This window comes from Centruroides sculpturatus, unplaced genomic scaffold, assembly GCF_000671375.1.
Source record: "Centruroides sculpturatus isolate CEXI.00-Female unplaced genomic scaffold, Cexi_2.0 scaffold148, whole genome shotgun sequence".
Taxonomy (NCBI): domain Eukaryota; kingdom Metazoa; phylum Arthropoda; class Arachnida; order Scorpiones; family Buthidae; genus Centruroides; species Centruroides sculpturatus.
Window position 1 is genome coordinate 615,183 of NW_019384359.1, and position 11,348 is coordinate 626,530.

The following is an 11,348-nucleotide window of genomic DNA, read 5'->3' on the forward strand; positions in this document are numbered from 1 at the left end:
ACAACGACGGACGAGTGGTACCAATGGGTTTCATTTAGTAGCGTACTTCGAAATTATAGCATATAACTCTGCTAGATGTAAGTTATAGTAATATGAATTTGATTGTGACAAAGATCCTTACTTTTTGAAAATGTTTCAAGCATTTTTGTTTGTTAAACTACACGGTCCCCGGCTAGAAATGCAAATCCAAACTATTATGTACAGACACGCCTTCGATCTCGTCGTTCTGTTATTAACCAACAGACAAAAAGTTATAATACAAGAACGCTTCGCCGATCCACTTTGTGTATAAATTTAGTAAATTAACAACTTAGTATCCATTTAATAATAAAGTATGCAAATCAAAATTAGAATTAAGTTTAACAAATAAATAATGAAAATGCAACCGTAAAAGATTTTCCTTGTGTATACTTGTGGGTTAGTATGTAACGTTCCGGTCCTTTTGTTTTTAGCAATACACCACTGATTAAATCATCACATTTTGTTTAGAAACCGTTCACGATTTCAGGATTTATTTTCACAAAAATCGTTTAACTTCGCGCACAACACAATACACAAGATTATTTTAATTATATAAAGTAAATGATACACATGAAATCGCGTACAACAGAGAATGAAGAATGAATACGTTAAAGTTTGACTTTACAAGCTATTACTCTACTATGAACTGCACTCGATATTGGAATTCATTCCAAAGCAACTGTTTTAAAATAATTTATCATAATTAAAAACCGACCTTTTCAAGTTACTAAGTGGTTTTGGATTACTGTACAACATCCGTTTTCTTTCATATTAAAGGGCTTTCTAGGAATTTCTTCATACTTAATTTACATGTCATTCAATAGCTGCACATGTTGCAATCATGCCGAAAAAATTTTCATCAAAATGATGAATGCCCACAAGAATTTTACGAGAAACTAAATTTTACAGAACAATGATTTCAATAAAAGATTACTAACTGGCTACAAAAATATGCGAGCCGATTTATTGGATGATGTTTTCAAACAAAGTCCAACAATCGCTGTTGACGATCATATCACAGATTTCGTAACTTGAATGGAAGATGGACGATCTAGACTTGAGGATCGGTGGACGATTCGTAGCTATCTTCTTGCCAACCGAATTGCAAATATTCGGTAAACATAGCCCGAGCTTGGTTTAAAACTCTTTGAACATGATGTTTTCTCACCATTTTATCAAAATACATTGCTAATTCGTTATAGTCCATACAGTTTCGAACTACTACGTCACGATGTTGTAGAAGTAGCGTCAAACATAAAAACAGCATAAATGGATTACCGCATCCCAGTTCTTGTGGAGGACGAAGACTTGAAGGGCGCCTTTTTGTATTAAAATCGAGGGCTTCTTCACACGAATTAGTCATAACTGATTGAACAACACCGGAATCGATGAATCCATTTTGATTTTTGTCTAAATCTTGAATGGAAGTTTCTTTTGAGCTTTCAGATTCGTAACCTTCACTCTGATGATTAGAATTAGGTGCAAACACCTCTTTCTGATCTTCGATCCTTGTTTGACTATTTTCTGAACTAGAGTCAGAACTATCACTCCTACAATTGTATTGATCCGTTGTAATGGGACTATGCACTAATCGTATTGGTATAACAGATTTTAGATGGCAACTACAACCTGACTCTTCGTTTTCTAAAATCTCTCCATTACAAGTTATTTCTGTAGTAACCATCTTTCCTTGTTCGTCAAATTCTAAATCGCACTGTTCATCGGGAGTGCAACAATGCACAGAATCGGCGGATTCTTCTACACTTCCATTAGGCTGAGTACATTCTAAATATTTTGGTTGTCTTTTGTTACTTTTCCAAATTTGATCTCCGCTTGATAATTCGTCACTGGTCCAACTTTTACAATCTTCTTCGATAGACTGATCAATACTTGCCTGACGCTGAAAACGAGCTGGGTGATCCGTCTTCGTTAAGTCATATCCTTCTTGAGATCTAGGAGAATCTAAATCTTCTGAATCTACAGTTAAAGATCTCTGAAGAAGCCTACATGAACCAGGTAAATGTCTGTTTAAATTCTCTAGTTCCATTCTTAATTCACGTGTCATAGAAGTTGTCATAGGTAAATATTCTTGAGAATCGTCATTTTCTTTAGGAGGTGCCAATGATGGCACTTCTTGTGGACTTTCTTCTGTTGCTTTTACCAAACCGCGAATGGAAGAAGCTGAATTTTGTTTTCTAATTGCGCGAACTTTAGTATAAGGATTTTCTCTACTGTGAAATCTAGGACTTTGAGGTCGAGCAGTATTTGGCGTGAACTGTTCTTCATACAGCATCAATTCGTTATCAGGAGGAGATGGTGGAATAGAGCTCCATAATACTTCTAACATGTATAAAGCATCTTCAAATGCAAATTCGCGTTTTAATTCAAGTAATAACCACCTGTAACAAAACAACAGATCATCTGCACCCTGTTGTTTTAAATATTCGAAAAATTGCGGATCATAATGTTCAAGTAGTTCAGTTAAATGTTGAAATTTTATCGTCATGGCTTTCCCATCTAAAAAGAAATTCGATTTTAGACGTTGCATTAATGCACAAAAACAAACATAAGCATGTGATTCGTCCTTCATTGTAACTAAAATTGGTGATGCTAGATCGCTCATACCTTGGCAATATGACACGCTCGGATGATTAAGTGCATAAGTTGTCAAGATATTAAAAAGAGACACTACATTTTTATTATCGTCCGATCCGGCATAAAACTTATGAGTTCGATCAGTCCTCAGCACATCTTTTCTCACCATATTAGTAACATACTGTATTTCCTCCGTGACATTACCACCACCGACCATATCTTGCCATACACTTCTCAACTTTTGATATTCCGTACTTTTTTGTTTAATATACGATATCCTGTCTTTTCCAGTCATCCCTATGGGATAAACGTTGAGAAGATGTTTCCAAACAACTTTTCGAAGAGATGGTTCGATTCCTCCTCTATACACTGATAAGCGAAGTTCTTTTGGTTTTAATAAACGACCATCACCATCCAGATAAGTGTGAAATTCGATATCCGACACGGGTGGTTTAAGAGGTTTAATAGCTTCGTTTTCGGCATCGCCAAGATTCAATGCTCTCTGAACCATGATAAAAGTTTTTTCCATCTGTAATAAATTTATAAATATTAAGCTTTTATTAAAAATACATAAATTTATCAAGAAATAATATATACATGATTAAGAATGGCTCCTCTTAATCCAGCTCTATCGGCAGTAGGCCCTGTTACCTGGGCTCTTGGAATATCTAACGGAGATATGACATCCCAATCTTCTAAGCCTTGAAATAAGAAAAATAAATAAATATATAAAAATTATTTTAGTTGAAAACTTTCGACAAAATTACCTTCTTCGAAAGGCTTGAGATCCACCTTTAACTGAAGACAAGGATCCGAAGAACCAAGAAAAGCAGCATCTAGATCCCAATCAGATAAAAGAGATAGATACGTGTCATATCCTTCCTCGTCTTTAGCTAAATAGCTAATAGTAAATTCCCTGATAGTGGAAAAATATATCTTCTTTTAATAAAACATCATTTTTATTATATATACATTTTAGATTATTAAAAGTATTCTGTATTTAGTCCTTAATAAATAGACCTACCCTTTAATGTCAAAAGCTCTAGCTAAAAGAGACTGTAAAACTTCAAATGAAGTTATCTGAGGATCTACACTGAATTTCCTATATTCTGGAGGTAATAATCCTTCACATTTCTGAAAATAATATTAAAATATGAAAAATTACTATTTATATATGTGTATATTAAAACTTTATCGAAAAAAAATATATATATATACATTTAAGATAATGTATCAAAATAAATTGAATTGAAAATGTAAAATTTAATCAACTGTTTTGACAGAGAAAAATTATTTACATTATCATTTTATTTCATAAAATTTATATTAAAATTCTTTAGATTATTTAAATTTTCTTCAATTAAAAATTTTTTGGCAAGGATACAAGTCCTAAATAGTTGTTTATCTGTTCATAAATTTTTTATTACTTATTCAAAGAAGAAAAAGTAAAAACAAGATGAAGATTTGAATAATTTAAAAGCCCTTTGTTGTTGTTGTTTTATTATTATTATTATTATTATTTTATTTATACTTAGCCTTAGTTAATATTTTAAAACCTAAGATAAAATAGCTTAATAAATGTATATATAATTAAATATTTTTATATTTAAATTCGATTAGTAAATTTTACATTAAAACATCATTTAATTAGTTATACATTTAAATTGTTTTCATATCTTCATTGTAAAGAAAATTATGTATCGTTGGTTAAAATAAATTTATTAAAGTATCATTAAAATAAATAATTTTAGAATAATTCGCTATTTATTAATTGTAGAAAAGAATGAATAAGAAATAATCAAAAAATGACATGGGAGCGAGCAGCTTATGAAAAAATCATCCAACCCGCTGACAATCAGTTAAGCAGGGATCAGTAAAGTATACAACTATCAATCATTAAATAAATGAACTAGTATTATGTGTTTCATTTATAAATGTTTTTATTGATTTTTTTATTATTATTATCATCAGAATTTATTACGTATGAAAGATACGAGTACAATAAGTAAAAAATAAAATATTATAGGCTATAATCATTTTAAACTGTACATAATGATGTATTTTAATAAATTAAATCACCAATGAAAGAAGCTATATAAGTTAAATATTAAATACACACGGGTATAAGAAGGGATAAGGATGTAGAGTTTCGATTATATCGTAATAATATCAAATAATAGGTTAAATTACTTCGAGGTTAATGACTTGATTTCATTTCTTTCTAATAAAAAAATAAAATAAGGAAAAGATTTCGATATATTTTATGAAGTACATACAAAATTCCATGACAATAGCTATTGCTATAGACACGAAACACCTGCGGAAATTTTATTGTATCATCTTGATCAATGAAATTATAATAAATTCGATGACACGCTTAATTACTAGAGCTAATATTTGAAATAAAGGAGGTGTTTTTGCTTGTTCTATCTCTCGATATTTCTTTTTGTTTAATCTATTAAGTTGATGGTTAAATATATTTTATAATAAAGACATTTACGAAATGTCCATTTATTCGTCGATTATAAAATAAAATAAAAAAGAAAAACCCGAAATAAAAGTAAAGCAGATAACATTTTCATCGTTTCAGCGTTATCAGAAATTGTTAAAAGGTGATAAAAAGTGTTTAATCTTTTAATTTGTTAAAAAAAATTATCTAAAAAAACATTAAGAATTTAAATAAAAATTAATCATTTTAAATATATTTTAAAACAAAATTAAAAAATAATTTTTTAAAATACTTTTTCGTTTGAGTCAACGAACTGATGACGGATTTGAAACAGGCAAGATAGCCTGGAGAGGTTCCTTTGTTCCGAATGACTCATCTTATTGATTGCAAAGACAAACGTGAATGCTCATTTTATAAATACTTCGATATGCGCTATTGATTTCAATCTTTCCGTATTAAAATCTTATCCAATTCAACACAACGCTTCACCAACTAAAAAAAAAAAAAAAAAAACTCACAAAAATATTCTAAAATACATTCATTGGGTCAATAACCTATTGGGTGACATTTACCGACGAGTTAGCATCTCTACGGTCTAAAACGACGGTAAGATGATAACCTTCGCAGCATCCATTCAATTCCGAAAGTGCGTCACTTCCGGAGAAAAATTATACATCCGTGACGTCACCGGAACACTTGTTTCAAAATTTATCATTTTTTAACACTAAAATTATCAAATAATCAATTCATTTAATAACATTTTAAACAAGCAATTCGATTGGATAAAATGAATTTTAGATTCGATTATTGTTTTTTTACCCACCCCCTCCACCCTCCTCCTCTTCTTCTTCGGAATATTTAAGCAATTGTAGGAAAAAAAAATACCGTAGCGTTTTTTTCGGAAGTAAAAAAAAAAAATAAAACAATCGGAAAATGGCGATAGTAGCAATAAAAACACAACAATCGACACCACGGATATATTTTTATTAAGTTTACAGGATACGAACATTAATAATAGAAACGTAAAGGGATAATTTCGGTAGGAAATGTCTTCAATTCCTTAAAAGCTGAAAGTATCAGTTAACGAAAATCCAAAACAAGACGATCACCTGCACTGCAGACATCTGCCACACAAGCCAGCTGATCGTAGACACACGCTTTCAAGTCGAACCGATTCTAAAAACGTTTATTTGTATAACGATTTCAAATTTGTATGCTTTAAAATCATATAAATAATTAAAAATTAACATTTACAACAATAGTAACTGACATCTTTACGTTATCGATTACTTATATTGATATACTACTATCTGATACGCTTAAGTAACCGATAATACTTACCTTAACTTTAACACGGATGGCTTCCCTAGAATGGAAACCTAACATTCCGGACATGTTACTACAAATTTTTAACCGTCGAAACTTATATATTTATAAGGCATAATGGCTAACCACTTTCGTCCTCGTTCGCCTGCAAAACAGCCGTCTGTGTGATGTCACCTTACGTCATTTTAACTAACGCCATCTGTTGTGAAGATTTTATATAAAACTCAACTTTCTTAATACAATACTGTATTGTTATAATTGTTATTTCTCTGTAATATATTCATGCCCGAAATANCTTAAATTAATAGTGGCTTGCCCCTGTACATCATACTTTTCCTTTAACAATAGAATCGTGCCGGTCATCTATCTAACATCTTTCAAGGGGAAAATTTTGAATTGAAATAACATAATTTTCGGTTTGTATTGGAAATTCATATATAATTAATCTGGACCTTCTACCTTTATGGTTTCCATATCTAATCTCGTTTTTCATCTAACTAACTCCATTCTTGATATTAAGGAGTGACAGACAGACGAACGACAGTGTGAATTTATATGCCTATTCTCATAAACACAGTACAGATTAAGGGCTTGACGGTTTACATAAATTGTGATATCAAGTTTGAAAAACTTAAATCGTATTATAATGAATTTAAGCCATAATCGTTTCTGAAAACTTGACTGTCATAATGGCATATTTAATTTTCTTGGTAATTTTGAAGTGCCATTTTCTGTGAATTTACATTTACTGAAAAAATAATAGTATAATTTCTATGATTATGAAAGTTGGTAAATTTGTTTCGGTGAATCATTTTAATTACAAGAAAATAATATTTTTTTCGATGGAATTATTTCTCTTGAAAGTACTTTTTATCACATTTTTATGTCGTTCTTTGACTTACAACGGGATCTGGCTCTTACAGGAGCCCCGAGAGCTCTTTTTTTTTTAAGTAAATTTCTTTATTTTTTCAAGGATTTGTCACTATGTTGTTTGGAGGAGCGAATATGAAAACTTTTCCTCCAAATAAAACGATTGAGGGGTAGAACTGGTTGGATCGTTGGGACGGGGCAGGTGGGGAAACCTGGTTAGAAGAGCCAAGAGGTCCATGCTGGTGACACTATTGGCAGCCCGTGGAGATACTCTCCACGAGGTTGCCACCAGTGACGGCCCGCCAGTGATCGAGTGTATAAAACAACTAAATAATGGTCGTGAGTTTGCGTCTCGCCATTGTTTAGTCTTCTAGGTTTTCTACACGTATGTAACACCTAAATAGGGACCATTTTCTCATAAAAGTCCTTCCGGGAGACATCTCTCCTTGACAGATCACCCACACATGTCGCATTGCAATAACCAAATAAACCAAGCCACCAATAATCGAATGGATAAACAGCGACAGTTGGTCCCCGAGTTCGTGCCTGACCCGGGTTAGTCGCGTGGGATTTACCGCGTTGTCTTCGCGTGTCTACACATAAATAACAATCAATTTTCCGTAGAAGTCTCTCTCGAGAGAGAGGTAGAGCGCTCACGTGTGCATTGCTTTACCCCATCACACTAAACATAACCAACAATATTCATGAACGTTTCGGATAATTCAAATATTCCTTAATAATTTCTTACGTATGTTTGTGGAATAACAATTAATCTTTTATTTATAAATAAAAGGAAGATTACAAATTTAAACGATTATAATAATAATAATAAAATTAATATTTAATAGTGTCTATGAAATTAAAAATAGTAACATATAATTAATAATTTACTATTGAAATATAGGCTAATTTAAATTTTTTCGTGGTCAAAAATATGTTTTTTTTCTCTAAGAAATCAATTACAAGTTATCATAACTTTGCACGAAGTAATATTTATTTATTGTACTTATCAATGTAAAAGCAAAACATTAAAAAATTCTTTCACTTGTACAATTTACCTGTTTTATTCAACAAATATTCAATCATATAATCTCGAACATTTAAATAGAGAGAAACTCGTCCATTTATTTTATGTAACGCATTTAAATCGATCGATTGAATGAGTTCACGAATTCGTTGTTCAATTCACAATAAGATAATAATGGGAGTCATACACGATTCTTCTATTCCCAGAGAAAGACCGTCATTTAAATCAAGAGATCTGAGGAACATATTTTCAATCCGCATCAAATCTCATGGATCAAAGTTTTTAATCCATGAGATTTCAACAATAAATTAATAGATATTCATTCCACTTTTCTAAATATTCGTGAAGTGGAAAGCGTGCAACTATACAAAATCATAATACAGAATAATCGTTCGAATGTTAAACCTGTTATACGTTGTTAATGACTACAATGAACAACAATAAAAAAAATATCATTAATTTGAATTAATCCTCAAAATTATCAAATAAAAATGAAATATGTACGTGGTGCTTATTAAAAATTGTCGTAGCAAAAATGCTGAAATTTGTCATTTCAAGAAGTACAGTATATAAAAGTATATATTTATGTATGTTTATTAGACAAAGGGTTCTATACCGTTCAATGTATCCACATCAAATTTGGCATGTATATTCTTTGACATTGTAGAAAAAATACTGTGGGGTCCTACCCCAAACATCTTTAAAGCTTACTTCCTCTTTAGCCCGAAAAACTGTTTTGCAGTTTCATTATTGTAAATACTCGGGTCAATTAATATACACTTCAGTTACTAAGACTATTGTTTATATTCCCCTCTCCCAACCCAACCTAATCAATCCCCACCTCCTCAAAAACCCGAGTAACATAGGGTACTCCAGCTAGTAGGCTATATAAATAAAAGCGTTTGTCTGTTCTTTATGTATTTAAAGACAGTATGAGTAAATGTAAATAAACTTTCTAAAAACCATCCTCTCATTCAAGAGAAGGTGAACGGTTTTTCGTCTACAACAGGAATATAATGGTTCGTATATTATATCCTGAGAATATTATCAGGATTTAATATACATTTTGTTATAAATGATCTAAAGCTGAACACTGTAGTTCAATTCACTATTCATGAATACAATTATACATTCTACACAAATAATGAGATCGTCAATAGGAAGAAGCGGTACGAGGTCGATAAATCCAGCAGAAGTATTTTCTGATGTCTTGTGTTAATTGTGATGAATATACGGTAGAAGAAATTGCTATTCCGCTATAAGGCAGAGAACATTATCCATTATCACGATTACAAAATACGGAATCCACGTTATTACATTTTGCTACAAGCAAATTAACCCGAAGAAAGGTTTTAAATAGTTATAAATTCAAAAAAAAAACCTTGATGAACTGAAATGCAATTATATAATAAACGTCCATTAAACTGTTATTCCAATTTCTTGAAATTCGTGGACGAGTAATAATAGCATTCATTCTTTAAGGTATGTAGCTATATCGTTTATGAGAAAATAGAATAATAGACTACTAATTTCATTAGCAAATAGCAAACTGCAATTTGGTACTTGTTCTATATTTCTAGCATATAATTTTCTACCATTCAGAATCCTTAAACAATTTCGTAACAATTCTTTATAATCGTTTCCTTATAGGTTATCCTTCTATTTCAAAACTACGTATAAACAATTCACTATTTTCGTGGCCACGCTCATTTAACTTCTTTATACCATGAAAGGTTAACAAATTATCGTCTTGTATGATTTTCTTCAATGATTGATCCATACAATTTTCTAAATTTCTTATTTTTTTTACCTCGTTTTTACTTTCCCGGCTCTGTTATACATAACAGAGGAAAAGTATAATAATGACCCTCGCTAGATTTTTACATTTTTAGATTCAGGAGACCTTCAAACGTCGAGAAATGCAAAAAATTCGGGGATTTTTCTGTATTTTTCTGTGTGCGGCACTATTTTGTTCACCTCTTTAAAGCATAATAACTCCCGTGCTTTTCTTCGATAATTTCTGAAATTTTGCAGGGTGGTTTGTGTATTATGGGGATTGATGCTATTAAATTTTGGTTGTTAAAAGTCGACGGGGTGGGGAGATAAAGAGGGATCATGTGTCACATCTCCAGTAGAATCGGACTTAATGACGATTTTATTCGTTATTAGCATTTAAATTTTTATTATTATTATAAAACCCATCCCTACCCACAAAATTAAGCGTGTTTCATTTATAAATATTTTTATTGATTTTTTTATTATTATTATCATCAGAATTTATTACGTATGAAAGATACGAGTACAATAAGTAAAAAATAAAATATTATAGGCTATAATCATTTTAAACTGTACATAATGATGTATTTTAATAAATTAAATCACCAATGAAAGAAGCTATATAAGTTAAATATTAAATACACACGGGTATAAGAAGGGATAAGGATGTAGAGTTTCGATTATATCGTAATAATATCAAATAATAGGTTAAATTACTTCGAGGTTAATGACTTGATTTCATTTCTTTCTAATAAAAAAATAAAATAAGGAAAAGATTTCGATATATTTTATGAAGTACATACAAAATTCCATGACAATAGCTATTGCTATAGACACGAAACACCTGCGGAAATTTTATTGTATCATCTTGATCAATGAAATTATAATAAATTCGATGACACGCTTAATTACTAGAGCTAATATTTGAAATAAAGGAGGTGTTTTTGCTTGTTCTATCTCTCGATATTTCTTTTTGTTTAATCTATTAAGTTGATGGTTAAATATATTTTATAATAAAGACATTTACGAAATGTCCATTTATTCGTCGATTATAAAATAAAATAAAAAAGAAAAACCCGAAATAAAAGTAAAGCAGATAACATTTTCATCGTTTCAGCGTTATCANCCTACCCACAAAATTAAGCTTTTTTTACCATATTATAATAATTAAAAATATAAAAAGTTTTTAAAATCAACAGATGGCGCCATACAGTTTTAAATGTTGCCGGGAAATGTAAGCAACTCGTTGTTGGATGTTTTTCATATTTTGTTACGTATTGGTAA

At 30.8% G+C, this 11,348-nt stretch overlaps 1 protein-coding gene across 1 annotated transcript; it reads right to left on the reverse strand.

Annotated features, from left to right (window-relative positions):
• Nucleotides 1-464: 464 nt before the first annotated feature.
• On the reverse strand, nt 465-6,560 carry LOC111640490 (TBC1 domain family member 25-like). Its single transcript, XM_023386495.1, has 5 exons — nt 6,407-6,560; nt 3,641-3,750; nt 3,384-3,532; nt 3,214-3,317; nt 465-3,145 (listed from the first exon to the last, which is right to left on the reverse strand). Exons 1-5 carry the CDS (start codon nt 6,458-6,460, stop codon nt 1,073-1,075), a joined length of 2,490 nt encoding a protein of 829 aa, XP_023242263.1. The 5' UTR covers nt 6,461-6,560; the 3' UTR covers nt 465-1,072.
• Nucleotides 6,561-11,348: the final 4,788 nt, after the last annotated feature.